The following is a 24,053-nucleotide window of genomic DNA, read 5'->3' as shown; positions in this document are numbered from 1 at the left end:
GTTTGATTAAGGTAAAATTGAATAGGGATTTGATGAAGATTCGATAAGGATTCGATTGGAATTGGTTTGGATTAAGATTGGGATTCGATCGATATTCGTTTAGGATTCGATCGGGATTCGACTGAGATTCGAAAGAGATTCAATTGATATTTGATTGGGATTCAGTAGGGATTTGATCGAGATTGGGTTGGATTTGGATTAGGATTCGATTGATATTCGATTAGCATTGAATTGGGAATCGACTGAAATTCGTCTGAGATTCAATTGATATTCGATAAGGATTCGATTGGGATTTAATTGGAATTTAATTGGGATACGATGGGGATTCTATTGCAACTTTACATTTACTTAACCAATCATTGATATTCGATTAGGATTCAAAAGGGATACGAGTGGAATTCAATAGGGATTCGATAAAGATTGGTTTGCATTTCTATTGGAATTCGATTGGAATTCGATCGAGATTAGAGAGAGATTTCAATGTTGATTCCATTGAGATCTGATTCGGATACGGGGAATACATTGGGATTCGATTGGGATTCGATTGGAATTTGATTGAGATTTGATTGGGATTCGATTGAGATAGTAGTTTTTCTGTCCGATGTCCAGTTACTGATAACTAACTAATGATGAAAAAGTAACCACTTATATTCCGTTACTTTTAAGAAAATTCCCATCCCTAAGTTCTACGCCTGCACACTTACCACTGGCAGCGTGGCATCGATACGCTTCGGGCAGTAGTACATCTGATGCGCGCTGAGATTATCCAACGACGTAAACTTGATGCCGCACGCCGCACAGATCAGCTGCTGGTACGCAACCGCTCCTACACCAATGGCCGGACTGCCCCCCGACGATACTCCACCGCCTCCAGCACCACCACCACCACCACCACCCATCGCTTGCGGTGATATCGGTGGGCTAACCTTGGGCAGCTCCCCATCGCCACCGCCGTCCTGGTTGCGGGCGGAGCAGTAGTGCTTCTTGTGGGCGAGATAGTTCTCGTACTTGCAGAACACGATGTTACACTCCTTGCACTTGGAGTCGCCCTGCTTCACAAAGATTTGCGGCGTTTGGGCGGCAGCCGCCAGTACGGCAGCGGCCGGCCCTCCGCCGCCCACCGACCCGGTCGGCGAGATGCTGTTCAGCAGGGGAGAAATCTGTGGCTTCGCTAGTCCCCCGTCGCCGACAGGGACACCGGCGGACGAGGAAAGCCGCAGGGCCAGCTCGACGCTTTGCTTCGTCAGCAGCGGATGAGTGTTGGGCAGGATGTTGAGGTTCAGATTGACGCCCGGATCACCGACGGCCGAGAGGCGCAGGGCAATGTCCGCCGGGAGCAGCGGCCGCATCAGCTGCTGCTGGAGCGTTAGCGGGGAGAGGGATAAGCCTCCGACTGGGCCGCCGAGTCCGTGTTGACTGGCGGCGGCAGCCGCATGAGCAGCAGCCGCTACAGCCGCTGCTGTAGTGGCGTTAGAGACGGGGGGAGGGACACCACCACCGCCACCACCACCTCCCCGGGGACTGTTAGAGCGACGCTTCGGGGAAGGAGTTAGCGGCGGACTGCCCGGAAGGGACGGCGCACAGACGATCTGTTCCGGTGTGAGCGAGTCGCCGCTGACGGACAGATTCTCCTTGCCCTCCATCAGACTGTCAAAATCGAGCCTCGGGTCGGCGGAAACGGCGGACGACAGTGAGAGCGATCGCTCGCGCAAACTTAAGCTACCGATGGCACCGGGCGAGAGGCGACGTACGGAAAGATCCAACGGCGTGGAACCGGTCGGAGCATCTCTGTGGAGCGAAGGGAAGGAAAGGAACATTTAGCTTCAATTTTGTCAGACACCGGGGCGATCATTCTTACCTGTTGGCGGAGTTTTCTCGCTTGTTGATCGCTTTCAGTACTTCCCCGGTGCCGGAAGCTGGCCCTCCACCACCGGAGCCGCTGTGTACGCTATTGTTGTCGCTACTGTTCGATATGTTCGGTGTGGGTCCGCGGGAAGGTGGCTGGGCGGGCTGTTGGTGCGTTTGCTGTTGGTTGCCGCTGCTTATTCCTGGCCGCGTTGTTGCTGGACCACCGGGCGATCCGATCAGCCCTTCGAACCCGCTCGGCACGATTGCGGCCGTAACGGCTTGCACCTGGGACGCGAGCGACATCGCAATTGGCTGCAGGCTGCCGTTCTGTAGGATGAAACAAGCCGACTCGGGATTGGCCACACCGGGTGCGAGCGATGAGCTATAATTGGATAGACAATTAGAAAAACATGGGGGGAAACGGAATTAGAATGAGCTGCGTGTGAGCGTTGAAGCGAAGCGGGTTTGTTTTCTTCCCGCCTGACAGTATGCAATCCGCAATGCGCGGTGAATTGAATAATGTCGAATTTAGGAAAAAGTAGGTCAAAAGACCGTTATAATTAGTATTCAAAATAGGAAATTGCTTTTGATTGTAAATTGAATATGATTTTACGGATCCGATGATCTTTAAGTAATGAATCAAAATTTGTATGTAAGTTTAAAAATTAACGGAATTTCTAAAACTCTTTTTCTATCTTTCATTAGATAATTTAGCCTGGATTGTTTGTTTCTGGAACTGAGCCTGTATTCATTGTAGTTCATGAGCCTTATCTGTTCCGATACTGGACATGATGGACATCAACCTATATCAGTTTTGAAACTGATCCTGAACCTGTACGGGTTCAGAATCCTCAAACCTGCTTCTGAAAGTGATGCTAATTCTATTCCAGTCTTGAAATTGATCATTACCGGTCCCGATTCTGATCCCAATCCTCTCTTGCAACTAATCTTGAACCCATACTAGTCTTGGAATTTGTCTTGAATTCATACCGGTCCTGAAACTGATTCCGAGGCTATTTGGGTCCTGGAACAGCCCTACAACTGAACCCATAACCATAAAAGTCCTAGAATTAGATTCAGCTTCATTACAATCCTGGAACCATTCCTTACATCGTTACATTATTGGAAATGATCCCCATCCTGGCCCCATCCTACTCTTGGAACTGATCCTAAACCCATAGAAGTCTTTGAATTGATCAGGCCTATAACTAATCCTGAATTCAAACCCGTCCTGCAAATAATCATGACCCCATATATAAAGATCTGGAAGATCCTGGAACCGATCACGAGGCTGAGCAGTTTATGAAACCGAACCTGAACGCATGGTCTAACACCCATTACAGTGTTGAACGAGATCTTGAATCCTTACCGATCGTGAAACTGATCCTGAACCTGTACGGGTTCAGAATCCTCAGTGATGTTAATACTATTCCAGTCTTGAAATTGATCATTACCGGTCCCGATTCTGATCCCAATCCTCTCTTGCAACTAATCTTGAACCCATACTAGTCTTGGAATTTGTCTTGAATTCATACCGGTCCTGAAACTGATTCCGAGGCTATTTGGGTCCTGGAACAGCCCTACAACTGAACCCATAACCATAAAAGTCCTAGAATTAGATTCAGCTTCATTACAATCCTGGAACCATCCCTTACATCGTTACATTCTTGGAAATGATCCCCATCCTGGCCCCATCCTACTCTTGGAACTGATCCTAAACCCATAGAAGTCTTTGAATTGATCAGGCCTATAACTAATCCTGAATTCAAACCCGTCCTGCAAATAATCATGACCCCATATATAAAGATCTGGAAGATCCTGGAACCGATCACGAGGCTGAGCAGTTTATGAAACCGAACCTGAACGCATGGTCTAACACCCATTACAGTGTTGAACGAGATCTTGAATCCTTACCGATCGTGAAACTGATCCTGAACCTGTACGGGTTCAGAATCCTCAGTGATGTTAATACTATTCCAGTCTTGAAATTGATCATTACCGGTCCCGATTCTGATCCCAATCCTCGCTTGGAACTGATCTTGAACCCATACTGGTCTTGTAATTTGTCCCGAATCCATTCTTATTCTGTTTGGCGTAACGTCCTACGCGGACATGCCGGCATATACAGGCTTTCGAGACTTAATTCATTACCACCGTAGCCGGATAGTCAATCCTTGCTACGGTGGGACGGTCCATTCTGGGCTTGAACCCATGACGGGTATGTTATTGAGTCGTTCGAGTTGACGACTGTACCACGGAACCATCCCCAATCCTGAATCCATTACGGTCCTGAAAGTGATCCCGAGGCTATTTGGGTCCTGGAACTCAGTTCTGGAACTCTGTCCTGTACCAGCCCTACAACTGATCCCATAACCATAAAAGTCCTAGAAATAGATTCAGATCCATACTAATCCTGGAACTAATTCTTACATCGTGCTACAACTAATCCTGATTTCATAGCAGTGTTGGAACTAATCATGACCCAATATAGAAAGATCTGGAAGATCCTGGAACCGATCACGAGGCTGAACAGTTTCTGAAACCGATCTTGAACGCATGGTCTCATACCCATTACAGTGTTGAACGAGATCCTGAATCCTTGCCGACCGTGAAACTGATCCTGACCATATCACATTCTTGGAACTGATCTACCAGTCTTTTCCGGATTGATCTCAAGCTTATGCAGAAACTGCTGCTAAAATTGGTATTTGGTTCTTGGATCTGTAACGCCATCACAGCGGATCTCAATCCTGTCGCAGTCCAGGATTCGATACGGTATCTACTCCGATTCAGGAACTTCATTCATCAATTCGGTTAAAAGAGTTGAATTGCAGCCCGATCTAAGCAGCTATGAAGTAACGAAACTAATGCCCCTTGCTTCCGTTTGTTCTTGTCCATTCCGTGCGACAAGCTGTTGTTATGTCTACCCAACTCGATCGTGACTAACTCAACGTTTTCCCCGCGCATATACTTACAGCAGTCCCGGAATAACGCTCGCGCCCCGAATCAGCGAGTACGGTATCACGATGATCGGGTTGGTGGGCAACGCCAGGAACGGTTGCTGACTGCTGGCGGCCGCTGCGGCCGCCGACCCGACCGGTGGCGTTTTCGGCACGTCCGGCGGGCTTTGCGAGCCCGACTTCGGTGCCGACGCCGGCTTGGGTGTGGAGTTGTTTGACTGATTGCTGAAACAGAGCAAAACGAAAGCCTTTTAGCACGGTGTGTGTGTGTTGTTGTCACAACAAAGAAACGCTTACCCTTCCCGATGGCGCGAGCTGCAGTAGTGTTGCTTGTGCGCCCGATATGTCTTGGTGCTGGAGAATCGTATATCACAGTCCGAGCAGTAACGGTCGACCTGGGGCGCGGGGCCTTGTGGCGGCTGCTGGCCTTGCTGCTGCTGCTGCTGTTGGTGTAGTACGGCGGCGGCAGCCGCAACAGCTTGCGCCTGGATGAGCTGTAGCTGCTGCTGCTGCTGCTGGTGCTGTTGCTGCTGTTGATGGTGGTTGGCGAGCACGATCGCTTCGTCTCCGTTCACGATCGCACCGACCGGGGACGGCGAGGGCGACGACTGGTGCATGCGCATGTGCCGGTTCAGCGACACCTTCTTGTCCGCACTGTACGAGCACTGCGAGCAGGCGTACTGTTTGCCCGTCTTGAGCGCCTTTGCCGGCGGTTGCTCACCGCCCTCGCCGCCCGGATGTGCGTTCTTTACGCCGCCCGACGAGGGGCCGCCAGTGACGGTGGCGTTCGCTCCACTGTTTCCCGTGCCACCAGCGCCCGCTCCACCACCACCACCACCACCCCCCTCGTCCGCATCTTTACGGTGCGAGCAGTAGTACGTCTGGTGCGCCTCGAGCGTCGACGCGGACGAGAAGCGAATGCCGCACGGGCCGCAGATGAACATGGGAAGCCGCGGGGGTAGCTCGACCGGCAGGGCCAGCTCCTTCGGTTTGCGGGTGAGCAGGGCGGGCGGTGTGCTGCTGGCCAGCTGCTGAAGGGCGGGCGGTGGCGGAGGCCCTCCGATCGCCATGTTGAGTGCGTGCTGCTGCTGGTGCAGCTGCTGAGATTGCTTCTCCTCGAGGGCCGCCTCGGCATCGCTGAGGTTCTTGAGATCCTTCGCGTCCGGGTTGGCGGCCGGATCGGCGGCCAGGGCCACGTTCAGGCGCAGCATCGGCATCGGCGTCGGGGACGGTGTGTGCGGTGCCCCGTGGGAGGAGGAACTGCTCGATGCCGGCCGATGGTCGTGCCGTGCCGCTTCCTGCTCTGCGTTCGGTTCCTGCTTGATTTCGCGCAGCGGCATCGTTTCATCCGCCGGCGTTTCACAACGTTCGTCCGTCGCCGTCCGGTGCGGTGATGCACTGCCCCGCTCGCCCGCCCCCATTTCCGTCTCGTGGCAGGGCGGTTTTGTGTCCTGTGCACTGCCGCCTCCTTCCGTTCCACCGCCGTTCATTTCGGCCCGGCTGTTACTTCTGCTGCTGTGATTACTGCCACTGCTGTTGCTGCTGCTGCTGCTGCTGCTGTTTGCACTGTTGCTTCCTATTGTGCTGTTGCTATCACCGTTTTCCTCCGCTGTGCTTTGTGTTTGCTGCTGCTGCTGGGACTGTTCATCACCACCGGCTTCCTCATCGTCTCCTGCAAGGTACAAAACCGGAAGAGAGAGAGAGAGAGAGAGAGAGAGAGCGCGTGTATTAGCAAGAAGTGTGAACCACAAGGGCGCGCGCGCAAAACGCGATACATTAATCATGTGCCCGCAATCCGGAGTGGGATATCCTTTTCAGTGAAGACGTTAAATTCAACCACACAGAGATACACCAAAGACGTCCTGTTGTGTCGCGAGAATTGGCCACATATATCACACAAAGCGTGTGCCACATGGGCTTGTGGCATTCGGTTGACTCAAAAACGGGAGCGGGCGAAATTAATGTCATCTTAATCGAAGCATGCCATGTTTGAATGTACTGCTCTTGCCGCGCACCATTCCGCCAAAAACCTCGCGCTGCCAACGTACCAAACCCGGGTGCGCATTTTCCGCGCTAATGACGACATTTAACGTTCGCGAGATGTTAATTGACCCCGCTCGGGAGTTGGCTGCCGAGGGGAGGGAACAAACGGGGAATTGAACTCGCATCAATCTGTGCCCCTCGTGCTCGTGCATTAGGAGCACTGGTGGTGCACCAACCATATGCAGATTAATCAATGAGAAAGGAGGAACACTTCATCACCGTATCGCGAGGGCGAGGGAAAGAAGGAATTGGGGATTGGGACATCTCGTGGTAATTTATGCTAAATGAGACATTCACCTACAGCGGGGAGAGCAGTAAAACACGAACTGGAGGAACTAGCAGCGGGACAGGTTTGCGTGTGTGAACAGAATAGTTGTGCGATCCGATTGAATGAATCGGAAACGAACGCGACCCTCGAACGGGTGGTAATTAGTGCTTGGGAGAGAGAGAGACATGGCTTTGGGAAGAAATTACTCATGTTGATGTGTCCCTCCCAGGCTCCCATGGGCATGGGTGGGTGTAAGTAAGTAAGACATAACTTTACAATGCACAACTTGGGTATGGTTGATCTTCTCCCTGTCCTGTCGTGTTGCTTATCATCACTAACGAATGGTGGGAAGGCTTTCCGATGGTAGAGAGGGTTTCACACAAAAGATTTTTGGGGGACATTTTCATGGGAGGAGCTCCAAAATAAAATAAAAAATACCCCAAAAAAGCCTTGATCGACACACAACGGAAAAGCAAGATCAAGTAGTTCCGATTGTGGGGAGAGCAAAAACTCACAACACACGCGAACCTCCGAGTCAGAGAGTTCCTTCGATTGGTGTCTTGTGGTTTTTAGTTCAGTGCAAACATCGCGATGAACGATATGGTTCTTTCTTCTGCTGTGTGAAGTGTAGTATCTCACTGTATTCCGGAGAACTGCAGTTCGATTTCTCGGCGATCGGACTGTACCCCGCCAGTTTGGGTTGCTTTCTGTATGCTAATCACTTCGTTAGCATCTGTCCAAATGCCTCTTTTCTCAGCAGGATGATATCTGTGCGGATGAGTCTCTGTGCTTTCCGGGGCTCCGGGGATCAATTAAGTCCTGAAGTTGGAGTTTGAAGCTGGCACCAACACGACAAAATGCTGCAGCGGTTGGTCACCATAAAAAGGGTACAAAGAGGAGAGGAGAACACCACAGCCCGGCCGGTGATCAGAGTGATCGTGAGTGAACATACATAGGGAATTATGCACACCCGCAATCGGGGGGTACCTCGCGCGGGGTGGGGAAGGAAGGAAGCGATCGGTTTTATGGCTCTCTCTCTGTTTACGGCGTGTCGGTTTGTGTTCGTCAATTTCTGACTCTCGTTTTCTTCTTGCCTGAAATTCCTTCGAAATTTCGCCCTCCAATCTGGCAATGTTCCGCTTTGCTCGGTCCAATAAGATCTTCGCCGCACCGCCGGGCTGTACCAATTGCACGTTGGACAATGATCGGGGAAGATTGACTGCATGCAAACCGGGGAAGATTGAGCGAAGAAGCACTGCAAATAAAATAATGAGTCGTGGCACGACTTTTCAGGATCTTTAGCTTCCCGTTTGAGCGCTCTGATCTGCAGTCAACAGATGGCCAAAGCCCATCCCTCCTGCACCAAAGGGGACTTTCGCCGTGCGCGCCCGCGCGCAATTGGTTTAACTATTCCAGAAGTAGCGCGGCTTGGAAATGGAAGTCGAATGGGGCGCAGCAAGTGCTAAGCAATTTGTTCACTGTCGGTGTGTCCTGCCCTCCGCGACTGCACACCCGTGGGGTAGCGCACTTTAATTAGTCACAACTCACACTGATCTGATTAGAACCGGGTAACTTCTAGGCGACCCGGAAAGGGTTTTATTTCCCAGAAAAAATCGGACCGCTTCGGAGCAAACCTGAAATAGGGAGACGCACGATAAGGGGTGCTTTTAGAACACTTTTCTGGTTCGTGACTGCCAAAGAGTTTCCTATTTTGAATCCTTCACACTCACCAATCATCTCAATTAGTAACGGTCATAAACGTGAGGACCAAGTGAGTCTCGCCCGAGTCCAAACAGTTCCAAATGACACCCGAAACCGAACGGATGTGTAAATGAGCGTGATCCTATGGCTGAGCGAACGAGCGGCACGACAAATGGAACTAATTATTCGGCAAAACGTCGATGAGGAATGTTTATAGCTTGTTCGAAAAAAACCCGATTATCCGGTTGAAATGAGTCTATAAAACTTGTGGTTTGAAGATACGCTGGAAGGCACGCAGTCGACACAATGAAGACTGCAGCTGCGTGCGTCTTAGAAGGAGCAAATTCCTCTTCAATCGTCACAATAAATGCGCTTATGCACAAGGATTTACAGCTCAAAACAAACGATTTTTTTAGATATACCCCCTGCTTTTGGCCTTTTGCGAAGTTTTTCGGGGCCACTTTGACCAAAAGCAGCGAATGAAAGGCCTACTACGTGCTTGCTGTACCTTCGGTGCTAAGCACAGCGAACCCCGAAGCCCAAACGAACCGAGAAACGGGTGTCCAGTTACACGCAGTAGCCATTGCTTGTTCATGTGCTGCGTGTGCCGTAGGAAGATGGCTCCAGTCGCGATTATCGTCAGAAAAACAAAGACACGCCAACCACCAGTCATCTTTTTCGCTTTGCATCGAGTGTGTCCCACCCAGCGTCCGGGAAGTGTGTTTGTGTATTTCTGCCGGTGAAGGTGTCTATCGAACGAACCGGATAGAAGAACCGGGGCGCATATCTGACGCATACGTAACGCACGATAGCTGCTCCGAAATCGTATCCCAGCGAGGAAGAAACCCGTTCCGAGCGTTAGATGAAGCTCAAGAACCTCCTTCTGCCTTTTCCCAGCCTCTCGAACGTAAAGCGAACCTGGAAGGGGAGGTACTGGTGTGATGTCCCCGGTATGTACATTCTTTGCCTGTTTCGATAGCCACTAGGGGAAGGAGGACATGGGGAGGAGTCTCTTTTGGTCGCGCGCTGCAGTGGAAAGATTGTTCAAGTTCTGTGCGCTCTGAATCGTCCATCCACACGGGTTCGGGGCATGGTTGTGGTCGTTCAACGTTATCCACTCCACTGTGCCTGTGCCGCTTACTCATCACTCGGGAGGAACGTTCGCCGAAGGAACAATATAATCGTATTTTCAACGGCGGGCGGTAGCTGCAAATTTGCGACTCGTTTTCGCTGCAAACACCACCCACCGCGAGGAGGGTCAAGGCAGGCAGGCAGGCAGGCAGGCAAGCAGAACAAAAAAGATTGCACCCTTCGGGGTGGATGAAGATTAGTCAAAGCTTTCCTGCCGCATGCACGCTGGCTTTCGCGCTTGCCCTTGAGCCGCGGTAGGGTTCGATTTCTTCGCTCATCCAAACACACCTATTGGTCATGCTAGGGCTCAAGCAATCTCGACCGGCCGGACGGATTTACGTAGGTCCGTATGTGTGGTAAATTTATTTTCCATATTGATGACTTCATTTTATAGTAGCGGACGTCGAACGGCGAACGGCGACACAACCCTACCAGGCTCCAGATCATCATCATCATCATCGTCAACGGACAGGCACGACTGATTTTGGATTACCCGTGGAATGGTGTGGCAGTAGCGTGCATTCTCGTAGCAAAAAGCGCCTTTGGGCATTCTTCAGGCCTTTTCCCAGGGTGCTAGTCGCGGCCTACAGGATGGACAAAGCAGCACCGTTGCTCATGAAATAATTAGCTACGGACAAGACAAGCCGGCACTCTCTTGCGTTGCGGGAGTGACGTTTGAGGCGAAGAGTGCCATGGGTTTTGTGGATTTCAATTTCTCGCCCAAACACCCATACAAACGGGACCTGAGGTGTGGAACGTGCATGTTGTTTTGTGCATGTGGCGGCTATTTTGTCACAGAATAGCGACCGGCAGGCAAGGTTTGAAGCGTGCGATAACGACTCATTAGGGCATGAAGCAGTTGGTTGGATCACGTTAGGCGTAGTGAAGATGCCGCACTACGGTTTGACGAATGATCTGGATACTGTTGCAAGGATAGAAAGAGCGGGATATAGGCAGACTTTGGTTTGCCGGTGATATGGAAGCTGAGATTCGCCGTTAGATGCATGGCCAACTAATCCGGGCCGCTTGCTAAAAGGATGGTCTAAAGCGGTCGCTTTATATTACCCATACTGGGTATTAAAGTGTGCCTTCTTTTTGAAATGTGCATTTACTTCGCATAGAAAAGGCTTTAGATTTTTGAGGGAATTTCTGATTCGATCGTCCGACACACACAAGTTACAAGCGTTCAACAAAGCCGAGTTATATGGTCGTTATTACGCAGCTGTTTTATAGCAACAACTTTACAACATTGGCCTCTTGAACCTATAAATGATAATACGGTAAATCTTGCATAACTGCGAGCGAGAAAGAAAAGGAGGAACGATGTGTCACTGATGCGGACGCTGGTGGCTATCGCCCAGGGTCGCGCACGAGGTACGTTTGATGCGCAAGTGCTATGCGCCGGGCGATGACTAATTGTTTCATTGAAACGCTTGCCGCCGCTTAGTTGTTTTCTGTCGCGTTGCAGCTATGGGGAGTTGTACGTATTGTTCGGAGTGTGTGAAAGTGTAGAGAGATACTTAAAGTTGTTTGTGATGAAATGGATTGACAACACATTTTAATCCTAGATGTGCTGTTAACAATGCGATTGATGCAGTCAATTTTCGTACTTCAATATCATTACTATGATAAATGTTTTAACAGTTTTCACATGCAAAAGGCAATTTAAAATATTCAAAATACAAAACAAACCATGAACGATAAAATAAAAAAAAATCCAAATTGCGTTGCGCATAGCACCATTGAGAGAAAAAATACTACAAAAGTATTTGTGATATGTGGTATTATTTAATTATAGATCATGGTGAGCAAATGCTGGTGCTATTGACTGACTGACTGCTCAAATTCATGAAATATCCAACGTGTATCACTCTGAGTAATAAGAAGGTTGATACTTTAGCATTATGGTTTAAACAATGTTACTCCACCAAACTCCATACTATTCGCGTGCTGTGAACCTGCATGAGTTACTTTTACAAACGGCACGCGCGACATCAGTGCGAACACGGTTCTGGTGCTACTTTATGTTTCAATTGAGAGCATAAATCGAACCTTCAACCTGGGCAGTGAATTGCTGCCAACATGTTGAAGGAGTAGAACTAGGCCGCAGCAAGATAAGACGCACAGAAACTCCGTTTGCAGGTGACACAGGAGTCACCGAGTACATTGGAGGTGCACAGGCTGAACCTACACCAACAGCAGCGCCCTGATTGGGGATGTTGTTTACGGTTTACCACCAATTTCGTACATCATGTTAACCAGAGGTTGTTACTTGCTTGTCGCCGTTGTTGACAACGTAAAGTCGTGTGGCCCTGTTCTTCACATTCTTTGCAACGAGAAGACTGTGTCTACGTGTGTGTGTGTGTAATGTCGTGTTCCACCGTCAGATTGATCTACTTCAGGGGCAGTGTCAGCGGCTTTTGTAGGCAAAATTGGATATACATTCTTTCATTCCAAAGCCTCCGCCTGCCCACCGCCTGCGATTGATGGGTTGTGTGTTTGATGCCGCTACGATCGAAACCGCTCTTTGCGGTCTGGGTGTACTTTCGTGGACAGAGCCACTGTTGCTCCCCGTTTCGAAGCAAACAAATTCTTGCAAATGCCCCCGGTGACGACTGATGACGTAAATGCTCCCGTTGACGATATAGCACGCGGCTCAACGCAGAAACCCAACGTTTGGGGACTATTTCACCATTTACTGGGTTTGCTTGCTGCCGGAAGATTCCTCTTGCATAGCTGAGGTTTGGTTGTGTGTGAGTGCCGCTGCGGAAACAGCGAAAGCGCGAGAGGTTTCTGCTGGACGTCAACGGTTAGAATTTAGTTCAAGGTTTTTTTCTTGTCTGTCTCCTAGCAACATGATCGTTTCCGTTCCGATGCACGAGACAACACACACACACACACTCATGTATCTTCCGGTGGACTGTGCCATATTCAACACACTCACACAAGCGCCTCATCACGATGTGCTTGTTGGCAGTGAGCAGCATATATGAAGATCCCCTGTTTATTAGCTTCGCCAAACTTTGCGGGGCCGATAATTATCGTGCCCGGCGTTGTTTTTCGTTGCTTGTTGCTACCGGGCTTGTTTCCGAAAATCCCGACGAGGCTTGTTGTACCAGGGTGTAGTGGATGGGTTTGTTCGCTTGCTACCACACCACCATTCGCCCCCGCTAGCATGAGATGTAGATCGGGCAAACGGTAGAGTGATCCTGGGACGAAAAATCCCGCACGAGGATCATGCTCGGCTGTTCATGATAGCTTGTCTCCTGGTCCGTGGCTCGGTATCACGATGCCGAACCGAGACCACCGCCGCGAAGGAAGCGATAAGGGAGTGCGAATGAGGGCCCTCCCTTTGCTTTGGTTGCTTTCCAGAGGTGAGCGCAAGGGCGAAAACAAAATTGAACCTCTTTTGGCCGAAAACAAAAAAAAAAAAACAAAGTACAAGCGAGAACATATTTCGATGCTGCCGTTTCTTACTAGAGCAGCAGAAAGAGTACGCCTGCTTCGTCATTTTGATGTGCGCCGATTAGTTGGCAATCGTCAAAACCGTAGAAGGGTTGTCTGCGCCGTTTCGCGGTACACGGATGATGAGGAAAAATGAAACACGAAACACAAATCTTTCGTGTTGTTGGTTCGGCCGTGCCTGGCATCGCCCCTCCCCCCCTCCCTCCACCATCTTGCTGGCATGTTCGTGTACATGTGCGTACCGGTGGAGAGTAGTGCCGATGGCGGTAAACAGGGCCCCATGCTAAATAAATCCCACAAACACACACTCTCAATCGGAAACACAATCAAATCGCGTTCACCCATACACCCGCTGCAGGGCAGGGCACGCGGAACGTGTCGTCGATTTTTTTTCTCTTCTGCTGTTCGTTGTCTGCTCATTAAAATAATCAATTGTACTATCATCGGGCAAGAAAATGGTCAACACAGCGTACCACCATCACCGCTACTCCGAGTGGTGGGAGGATTCGCGAACTAATGATATACCTGCCCGAGATCTCCGCCAACCGGATGCTGCTGCAGGTTGGGCGAGATGTGGTCGGGATTGCATTGGAGAAAACTCACAAGCAACGCAAATCAATGCAAAACTCGAAGCTCGGGGGGATAGGTGGGGGTCGGTGGAGATTGAATTGACTTTAGTGTTTCTTTTCCCCGCGTTGTTCGATTGCCTGCCCTCCTCTTTGTTCTCGTTTTTTATTTTCTGTTTAAAAAAAAACGCGACAACGCGGTGTGGTGCTGGTTGGGTCGCGCCCGAGATACGCGACCCATGATACACACACGGGATGTGGAGTGATTCGACCCACCAACGGGGTGTTTCGATGCTTCCGAAGCTGGTGTGGTGTGCTCTGTTTGCTCCAAGCCAATGACGGTGAAACCTCACACAGTCGAAGATGTGTATGTATGTGTGTTTGTTTGCGGCCGTACCGGGTGTAGTTCTCCACGCTTCTTCTAGCCCAAGATGTCAAGATTTGTGCTTTTTGTAGAGCCGAATGGTCCGATCCATTTGGGGCGGGAGTATGGGGTGAATAGATGTAGCTCATTATTTTTCTCTGCTTATGTAAAAATGTACCGACATGTCTCTGTGATTGCATGACGAGACTATGCCGTGTAACTCTCTCTCTCTCTCTCTCTTGCACACTAGAGAAGTAAGATGTTGACAAGTTTTTGACACTCGTAAGAGATGATTGGGAATTTTGTCAGGTGTTGTTATACAATTTATGGGATAAAGTATTGGAGGCGAGGAGTTTTAATATTACCTTATTACAGCGTTTTCCAGGGGTTCTCATAGTTGTGGGACACTTCCTCGACTCTTTCGAGGAAAGAGTCCAATTCTCGTTACATTAAGTTAAATTTACTTAAGAAAAAGTCAATAAAGTGTCCCACAGCTATGAGAACTCTTGGAAAACCCTGTATAACCTGCGAGAGCTTGTTGATGAGCAGAAAACGTCAATTTTACAATTGATTTAAATTGCTTTAGCATACAAACGTTGTTTTTACTATTGTTTGTATTGTTTAGTGCGATTGTTAAAGTATAAATAGATTAGCCTCTAGGCTTTGCTTGACCGGTTGTCTGCTACGTTAGTTATAATGCTGTAATACATATTTCATGATAATGACGAAATAGCTTATCAAAAAACAATCTCGTTTAAACGAAAAATTACAATTTGAATGTGCAAAATATTTGCACGTTTGTCAGCCAAACTAGCCATGTAAGAAATAATTACCATGTTGAAATTCTATACATGAGATTGTACTGTAAAAAAGCAGCGTCAATATTCTTCCAATTTCGACGTGTCTCCAGATGTGAATATTTATGGTCATTAGGTTTTAAGCGGCTGCTAAATTATCTTCACGTTAAACCGACGAACGGTGTGGCCCAAGTGGTATTCCGATAAGTTGGCTACAGCTTCACTATTGCTCGTTTTATTACATTTCTAGCTAAAATTACGCTCTGACGCTTTTCTGTTCAGCGCGCATTCCTTTTGCCTTCCGAACGCGTTTCGTCTTTAGCTTAAAATAAATCCGATAATTTAATGAAATCCATACGCCAGTTCACAGCTTTGCTGGAGGATAAATTACCCGTGCCAAAGACAGTATGTGTAGGGGGTAACCGTGAAGCACACACGTATAAAATCACAATTCAAATGTACTAGTTTTCTTCTTTTTTGGTGTAGATAGTTCAAACAAGTCAGCCAACAAAAAAGTCCCAAGGATTAATGTGTGACTATCGTTTTCTCCCCCCATTGATTGCTCTTAATGCTTCTCTATGCTTTCTTTCCTCGCAAATCAATGGTTTCCCTGGCATAGAGCGTTACGAAATTGTATGCAAATCTATTTTTGATAGTAAAATTTATTCATTTTCTCGACCTTTGGCTCTTCCCTTTCGAAGGACACCTTGACACGGGGTATTGCGGGTGGTTTGCTCGGTTCTATTAGCGGTAAGCGTTTAGGTAGAAGCTGCTGCAATGTGCATGGATTTATTGAAGGGTTGAGATAGCAATAGATACGTATGGGTAATTTCTTCATATGAGAAAGCTGCGAATGAATTCATGGACAAAAAAATTGCCTTGAAAGGTTTACATTTCTTTGCACTCAACGGGAGAGTTTTCTTAGTTTTCAACGGCATGACTGTTTCGTAGCTTTATGGTACGAGATGTAATGGAAAAAGAGTCCTCTGTCTAGAAGGGAAGTAAAAATCTCAATTTCCTTCCAGCACCGTGTTAGCAGCCAGCGCGTCAAAGGAAAGAAGGACATTTGAAATGCACCAGAAATCGATCTGAATTTAGTGCATATTTGACACAGCAGAAAACCAACGGATAAGCAAACTCCAATGCGTCAACTGCAACATGTGTGACAACCTATACCGGGTGTGTGTGTGTGTGTGTGTGTGTGTGTGTGTTAGTTTACTGAGACGATTTATTTCGTTCATCTAGCACGCGTAATGGAAAGTCAAACCCATTTCTCTGGTAGCTTTTTTTTCCTTTGCTCGATTTTTTTTTGTGTACAGGTCCACTGTAAAATATTGAACGGAAAACGAAGCACCATTTCCAGCTCGGTGTGCAGCATTTGCTGGAAATGGAAATGAATCACTCTTCGGAGCGATTACTTCTTTCGGGCGGCTCTGCGCGCCCTGCCAAAGTGTGAGTTTTGCTTCCGTTACGTTAAGAATTGCCAACTGCGAGACGTTTTGCAACGGGACCGAAACGAGTCTGAAAGCATTCTCCTGTTGTTCCTGCGCTTGGTAAATGGAACGTGAGCAGAAGCAGGAAAATAAAAAAAAATGCCCGTGGAAGGTGAGAGCTATGGTCATTCCATCAAACCGGTGACAGCTTTGAGACAGTTCCATTTGCGCCATTCCGGTGCGATGATGCGGAAATGCGGCTAGGACAATAAATATACCTTCGACGTGCGGGGATATCGGCTGTTGAGATTTACCGATTTTTGTTGTTTTTGCTCATCGATGTTATTTGCATTTCCACAGCATTTGTTCGTGTTATAAATTTTGCAAAAAAGCTTCTTTGTTACATCATTTTGTTACACAATTTAAAAATGTTTGTAGATATTATAAAGAAAGCAAAAGAAATTTTGTGTAATGATGATAGTATTCATAAAACTAAGGTAATTGAAAACCAATAACATAATCAACAGAGGATTGATCGGAGTGTGCATCTCTTTAAAGTTAGTTTTCAAGAAATTTACTTGCTCACGGTTGAGATGTATGTTAAACTAACACAGAGTATGTGATATTCGCTTGCAAGTGTATTCTTGTTATAGTTTTACAGATTTCTTTATGAATTTTATGTTCACACACATAACAGTAAGGCGTCGTCATAGCGAAACATTCGCAAGATGCTTGTGCGTAATTTTATTGCTTTCATTTGATACTCGCAGTTGTGCTGTGTGTGCATTGAGCCTTATGAGTATGATTCATCGCAACACTTGGGTTCTATGCAAACGAACGGAGAACCATCTTTTAGCGTGCTGGGTTGAAAGATTTTACGATCTATTTTATCGCCCTAGAGCCAGCAGCTCGCACGAAAAACAACACACACGTACCAAAGCGAGAAGCTAAAGCGCATACAACGCATCTCCTTGCCAGGCTGTGGTGAAAATCGGTGTTCGGCCTCGAGTGTGGGAACGTAAATCGTCCACAACGCAATTTTGGAGAAGTTGTGGAAGATACTCTTTTTTGAAAAAACGTACACTTTTTCCCACAAAACAAAAACAAACAGTGTGTGTGTGTCCGAGAGCGCATAAACATGCCAGTATGCATATGCACATCCTCCCCGCATTGGCAACCGGGATGCTTCCCGTACAAGAACGTGCGATCTTGCGAGAAGAGGTTGCGGGTTTTCTTCGTGCCCGCTGTTGCCCTAAACCCGTTCCGGTGCAGCTTATCAATCTTTCGCCTGACATTTCCTTTATGCCAGGGCGATTTTGGCGACTTCACTTTCCTTGCTGCTTCAACGATCTTTCTCTCTCTCTCCTTTTCGATTACCAGAAGCATTGGATCGCATTTTTTCCCTTGCACCAAACTGCTGATCAGTTAAAGGGCAGTTCTGCCATGTGCACCGGCCCGGTTGCTGTGTGGTTGCTGTGTGATGGAGGACATTTTCTTCTTCGATTTTACCCAACACCGCCATCATCATCACGGATACGAGATGGTGTAGAAAAAAAAGCGTTTGCCTGGCACAAGCAAAAAGCCACAAAATCACCCAATACGGAGAAATATTCATTTCCGAATCCTTCCTTTCTACGAGCGTTCTTCTTGGTCAAAGAGCACAGCTTCTGGGGGTTTATGCTTCCTCGAACAAACTCTACTGTGTGTGTGTGTGTGTGTCGCATTGCGTTGCTCTGTGTTTACGTATGCTTCAATCAACACCAGCTCATCCGTAGCGCATCAGCGGGTGTACACCTTCTGGAAAAGGGCAGATAACTCTACGACGAACTATTGCTCTCGTCTCTTGTGTTGGGTTTTCGCAGCCTGCAACGCTAGATACGTTGCTGGCTGGAGAGTTTGAAAGATGCATGCATTTTTTTTTTGCATTGTGGTTGCTACCGACGGGAAAAGGAGAAACGGATTGTTGATCTCAATCCTTTCGGTTATTTTCGTCCTAAAGCTCACGGTGATATGGTGCAACGAACCAATCGACTTTCTGGAAAGTGTATGAATAGAGGTTTTTTTGTTATCTTTGTTTTTTTTGTTGGGTTTTTTAGTTTTCCTGCCAACTTTTTGTAGCTTCTTTTGACCAAGCAAACACAATTTTCGTATGCAAATGCGTACAAATACATTTGCTGTTTATGATTATGAAAACATTGTTACATACATTTATCACACACAAGCTTCACAAGCATTTAAATTTAGTTTCATGTTGTTGTATACTTGGTGGAACAAAGCAAACAATTTCCTCAGGCCTCCAACTTAAAAAAAAACTTACTTAAATGATGCACATTTTAATGATCTTTCGGAATAGTATGTTGTACAGGCGACGATCATAATGTTAGCCATTTCGTCATATTCGATGTTCAACTTACCTATAAAGAAAAATAGAAGAAAAAAAACAATTTATATTTACTGAGTCTAAGTTCTACAAGTTGCATAGGATCTAAAAAATCATTAAAAATAAATATAGGATTGTTGTAGCATTGGGGTTTACTCTACCGAACATAATAATAACATCTAAAAAAAATCGAGTTATGCTGAATTTCAACAGCGAACTTATCTTTCTTAATGACGTTTAGTGAGAAGAAGTGGAAAATAAGGAACATGGAAGGAATAAGCAAACTTTACTGTGAGTAAGAGTGTTAAATATTAATGCTCATGGTGTCATACCTTATTTTCAAACAAACATCATAGGAGTTTTTTTTCTTCTTTTAAACAAGATCGAGCATGGCATTGCTACGGGATGGATGGAATATTGACTTCTAATGTTTCGCACACAGTACAAGTTGCGTCAGCCAAGAAGAACTATCGCATGTTCCCTCCCTCCCACCATATTCGGTACGGTACAGTCACGGCACTCCACGAGTTGTTGGTTCGCCTCTTTGCACTGCTGCTTACTTGGCGCTGCACCTTAATTTACGATCCTCAAAGTCGAGTTGGTTGCGCTGCCAAACGAGCCACATACAGCTGTCCATTTCGGCGCTCGTTTCTTTGCGCGAAACGGAGCACCTTCTGTGCGTTTCTTATCGTTAGTAGCTGTATTTCTTACAATGGATACACACATACACACACAAACACACACGGGAGGGGCCAAGGTACTGTCGCGAAACGATGGAGAATGACAAAAAACGCGACCAATTTTCATACGATCGCAAAAGGAGATGGCGCTCGATCGAATTTGTTTCGTTGTCATGTGTCGGGAGTGTGTGCCTGTGTGTGTGTGAGAGAGAGTATCACAACGACGATCTTCTTTTCAAGTTGATAAAACACACTACCGAAAGGCAATGGCTAGAACTTTGTTGCTTGCAGATTAAAAAAAACGCAAACACGATCACATGTACACCCTCACACAGTTTTCTTCCAATCAAACAAAACGCTCCCAAAGTTGCTGCCTTTGAAAAGAAGCTGTCACAGCCCGTCCAACCAAGGGGGAAAACATGCCGCGATCGCCGCGATACGGCGAAGGCCACCGACCTGCTCTTCCTGGCCATAGGCGAAGGGCGAAAGATTAAGATTATTATTTATGCTCTTTCATCCGGCCGCCCTGGTGCAGCGAGCTCCGGCCACATTCAATGTTATCCCGCGCGCAGGAAATTTGTTTCCAATTCATAATTGTCATTTGAATGCACTGGTGGACGGGGGGGGGGGGGGGGGGGGGTTGGGGGTGACGGAACGGGTGTTGCACAGGCCGTGAAATGAAATCGGCAGCTAAAATGCAAACGATGAAGGCGGCTGCGGCGAGAGCAGGAGCTAGGTTTGCGACTAGAAGCCTTTTCAAGGTTCATTATTTTCGCCGTTTTAGGATACCGTCGCTGCTGCGGAGAGTCTGAGTCTGGGCGAAGAAATCGGTCGTTATCGGGATTGGAATAACCTTACACAAATCAACGGCAATGCCAGCGATCCTTGGGTTTGTGGTCTGTGCGCGCGAGAAAAGGCGCATACGGCAAACGAGCGCACCGCCCTAGGATGTAAATCATATCGGCGCAAGCAACGCCTAGCAATTAAACATTTCCATTTATTACTGTGGACGCAATAGAGTGATCGTTGGTTAAAAATGGGAGAAAAGGTCAACGGCAACGATAGGGCTTGTGTTAGTTTTTTCTAGACGCAGCTTAGAAGCTCCTGCAATTTCGCATTGCATTTTGGTATGATGTACGCGAACTGAGTGAAACATTGTCGCTAATGCACCGATAAAAAAACGGACGACGTAAACGCTAACACCTATTTTTACACAACGGAAAAGCATCCAGCATGGCTGCTGCTCTTCAAAGTTTCTCTTTTTTCTGCTGTGTGAGAAGAAAAAAAAAACCTAACCGCGATTCTTTCCACTGCATTAGCTTTGGCCGTATCGGGTCGTGGCGAGTTTGCTAACGTGAGCAACATTCAACGCTCAGCAGTTTCTGGCCCCGCGCTTGTACACTCCGGCGCGGTGGTTTCTGTCCCCGTTTTTTTTTTTTTCGGGCTGGGTCGGTTGGTTGTTGCGATCGCGGATCTAACGAAGCCATGCCCGCGACAGTGCCGTACCGCTGCGACGAGGGAGACACCATTTTGTACGTTATCGCACGCTTTTTGGATGTTGGTGTAAAAAAAAAAGAGTAACGCACACCGCACACAGCAGCAGTTCCTCAGCCGTTGGCCCGCTCCGCAACAACCTCTGTAAGGTGGAATATTTTTCATACCCCAAAAACAAACACGGTGTCCTTCTCCACGGCTGTGGTTATCCAGCGTTTCTTCCCATTTTTTCGCATAAAATTTGCCTGCAAAGGTGGGAAGGAGTATGGACCACAAAAAAAAAAGCCAAATGGTCACCCTGTTTGGGCTGTTTTATGTCGCCTTGCAGTGTAGCAGTGTGTGTATGTGCCTACCATCATAGATGGTAGGCCGCGTGAGTGTATGTGCGGTATGCTTTATGATTGATGTAATTTTAAAACCGCTACCTGCGTTATCGGGACGTTATCCTTAATTTTTATGAGTTGCAATTCGCGTCCGCTTTCGCTTGGGTTGGCAGTTTTTTTTGTCTGTGTGTGTGTACTTTCGTTTAGTTCATCCCAACCAGGTTGTACCTTCTCTTGCCCCTCTTTTGATGCCTGTTATCTTGGCGACTTGGTGCCTTTGCTTGCCGTCCTCGCGAGGGAAATTTTGGGTGGCTTTTGGCGCAATGCATGAGCAAAACAGACACACACACGCAGGACAATGGGCAAGCGAAGCGAACGGAGGTTTGGGGTAACATGAGAATGAGGGCAGAATTTAGGGATAATGCTGGGTGGCTGGGACGTTACCTTAAACAGTATAAAAAATGCACAAGGTTGCAGAAAATCCTGCGAGACAGTAATGCTTCCAACACAGCCCTTTAACATGTGAACCACTCGTTTTGTTTAGATGTCGTTATGATCGTTGAGTTTTCCGTGAATTTCAATAAGTTGGTCCAACTTAGCGTGTGTATTGATTGGAACATCTTGAATCGTCAGCTCGTAAAATTAAAAATAAATTGTTCTCGCACACTTGGTTTGAATAAACCGAATCGGTATCATTATTTGACGGTACAAGTTCAGTGCTTGTCTCATCAGTAACGCGACCGCCGTATGAATTTTTACTATTTTCTCAAATTATTTATACACCAATCCAGCCCACATGGCACCACATGGAGAAAACCCCACGCAACCTAACGCTCAATGGATTTTATTGCCTTGAAAGTGTGGCGAACCATCTTAGTCTCGTGCTCCCCGGGTAAGAGTTTCAAAATAAAGCATTGAATAAACAAATGACGACTATTACTACTGGCATGGGGTGAGATTGCATATTGCAAACATCCATCCATCCACCGATCCAGCATATGTTTTGTCCGGCATTGTCGCGCCAGAGCGGTGCCACTCGGTTGGCCGTTTATTTTTACGCTCGTTTGCTCAGGGTGGGCCGAAACCGGGTTGCACCGGAAGTCTGTGCTGATGCCGAGGTTGTCGTGTTGTTGTCCAAGTGGAATGTTACGGCGTTGTCGGTGTCTTCTGTGCTACAGGTCTGTTAAAGAGGTGGCATTAAAAGAGGCACAAACACTGGGATCAACGTTTTTGAAAAGTGTTCTGGAATGCATGGTCTAATTTCGAAGCTAATTATGAAATAGTAAAACCATAATTGCTGACTTTTGGCGAATATTCTTTTTCGTGTAAAGAACACCAAATAAGCAGTCCGTGAGGGTGGGCTGAACGGGTTGCAACATAAAAAAGAACATTTTTTTTATTTCATTTTGCAATTTTAAAATGCTCCCAAAAGATGGATGGTCCGTCGGTACCAAGCCTGCCCTGCGGGCTGAAATGTTTTCTTTACATTTACATTCTTTTGGGTGCCGAGCGAAACTGATGTCCGCAGCAGCAATCGCAGTTGTTTTGCAGCCTAGCATTGGGTGTAAGAAATGAATTTATTTTATTATTTTCTACGTCGCATTCTTAAGCCTTCCACTAAGTCGGGGCGTCATGCGTCAGTTTTTGTTCAGCTGTGTGGCCACTTTTAAGGAATGTGGATGCGTTCTCGATCGATTTATGGTTCAGTTGAAGTGGAGAATGAAATTTAACGTCTTCGTTTTTAATTAGTTATTTTATGAGTTGAAGTTTGGGTTTGTTGTGATTCCTTTTCAATGGCAGTTTTTGTTTGCTGGTCGCTTTGACCGACCGACACGTATAGCGGAAGAAGATAGCCAGAGAGGGAAGCTAAAAGATGGACCCCAACATATCCAACAGGAGAAGTAATAAAAATCCTTTATCTTTAGGTTTTCGATGAGCTTTGTGTACTAGCCGATGCGCGAGTTTGTGTTAAATATTCTCAAGAATCGTTGTTTTAGCTTTGTATGCAACTACAATTGGGTTGCCTAATGAGCCCACAGTCCGTCACTGTGGCGTCTCGGAAATAAAAAATAAATAATGATAACATGCATTTGTAAAAAAACGAAGGCTTTCATAATACATTTAATAACCCCGATATTTTAAGTGCCATTTCAATACCCTTTTTTAACTCCTCATGGCAGACCAAACTGCCAGAGAAGAGCTGTATGACGTTCTTGCTGTTGCTGTTGTGTAGCACATGAAACGTAACAAAACATTGAGCGAAAATAGGCAGTTTCGTTCAAGATGTTACCCTTAACGATTGGGCCAAGATTGATTTGCATATTTTTGCGGCGAAATATAGTGTACGCGCGCATTTCGTTTAAGTCAACGGACGCCCTCAAGTTTAAACATTTGGCCGGCTTGATACGGATGAGCACGAACCTTAAACAAAAAAAGGACCCCCGATTAGATTTATTCACCGGTCACGATGGTGATAATGCGGAAATTCAATCACCCAACCTGTCATAGCTGGGGTGAGCTATGAGCGCCGTTCGATCCGTGCCGTTATCAGCAAACAACGGCTGGACACAGACGTAGGGCACATAAGGAAAGTACACCGA

At 47.2% G+C, this 24,053-nt stretch overlaps 1 protein-coding gene across 6 annotated transcripts in view; it reads right to left on the bottom strand.

The window, feature by feature from the left end:
• The window catches only part of LOC1280021 (zinc finger protein ush), a 135,075-nt gene that overhangs the window by 4,239 nt on the left and 106,783 nt on the right, over window positions 1-24,053 (bottom strand). For all 6 annotated transcript variants that reach the window (XM_061658387.1, XM_061658389.1, XM_061658385.1 and 3 more), the window contains 4 exons: window positions 5,106-6,480; window positions 4,824-5,033; window positions 1,859-2,230; window positions 705-1,788 (listed from right to left, as the gene is read on the bottom strand). In XM_061658387.1, coding sequence (XP_061514371.1) covers window positions 705-1,788; window positions 1,859-2,230; window positions 4,824-5,033; window positions 5,106-6,480 — 3,041 coding nt within the window. The remainder of the gene's footprint in view (window positions 1-704; window positions 1,789-1,858; window positions 2,231-4,823; window positions 5,034-5,105; window positions 6,481-24,053) is intronic.

Source organism: Anopheles gambiae, chromosome 3 (genome assembly GCF_943734735.2).
Source record: "Anopheles gambiae chromosome 3, idAnoGambNW_F1_1, whole genome shotgun sequence".
Taxonomy (NCBI): Eukaryota; Metazoa; Arthropoda; class Insecta; order Diptera; family Culicidae; genus Anopheles; species Anopheles gambiae.
The sequence above is the reverse complement of the archived record's forward strand: the minus strand, read 5'-3'. Positions and strand labels throughout refer to the sequence as shown.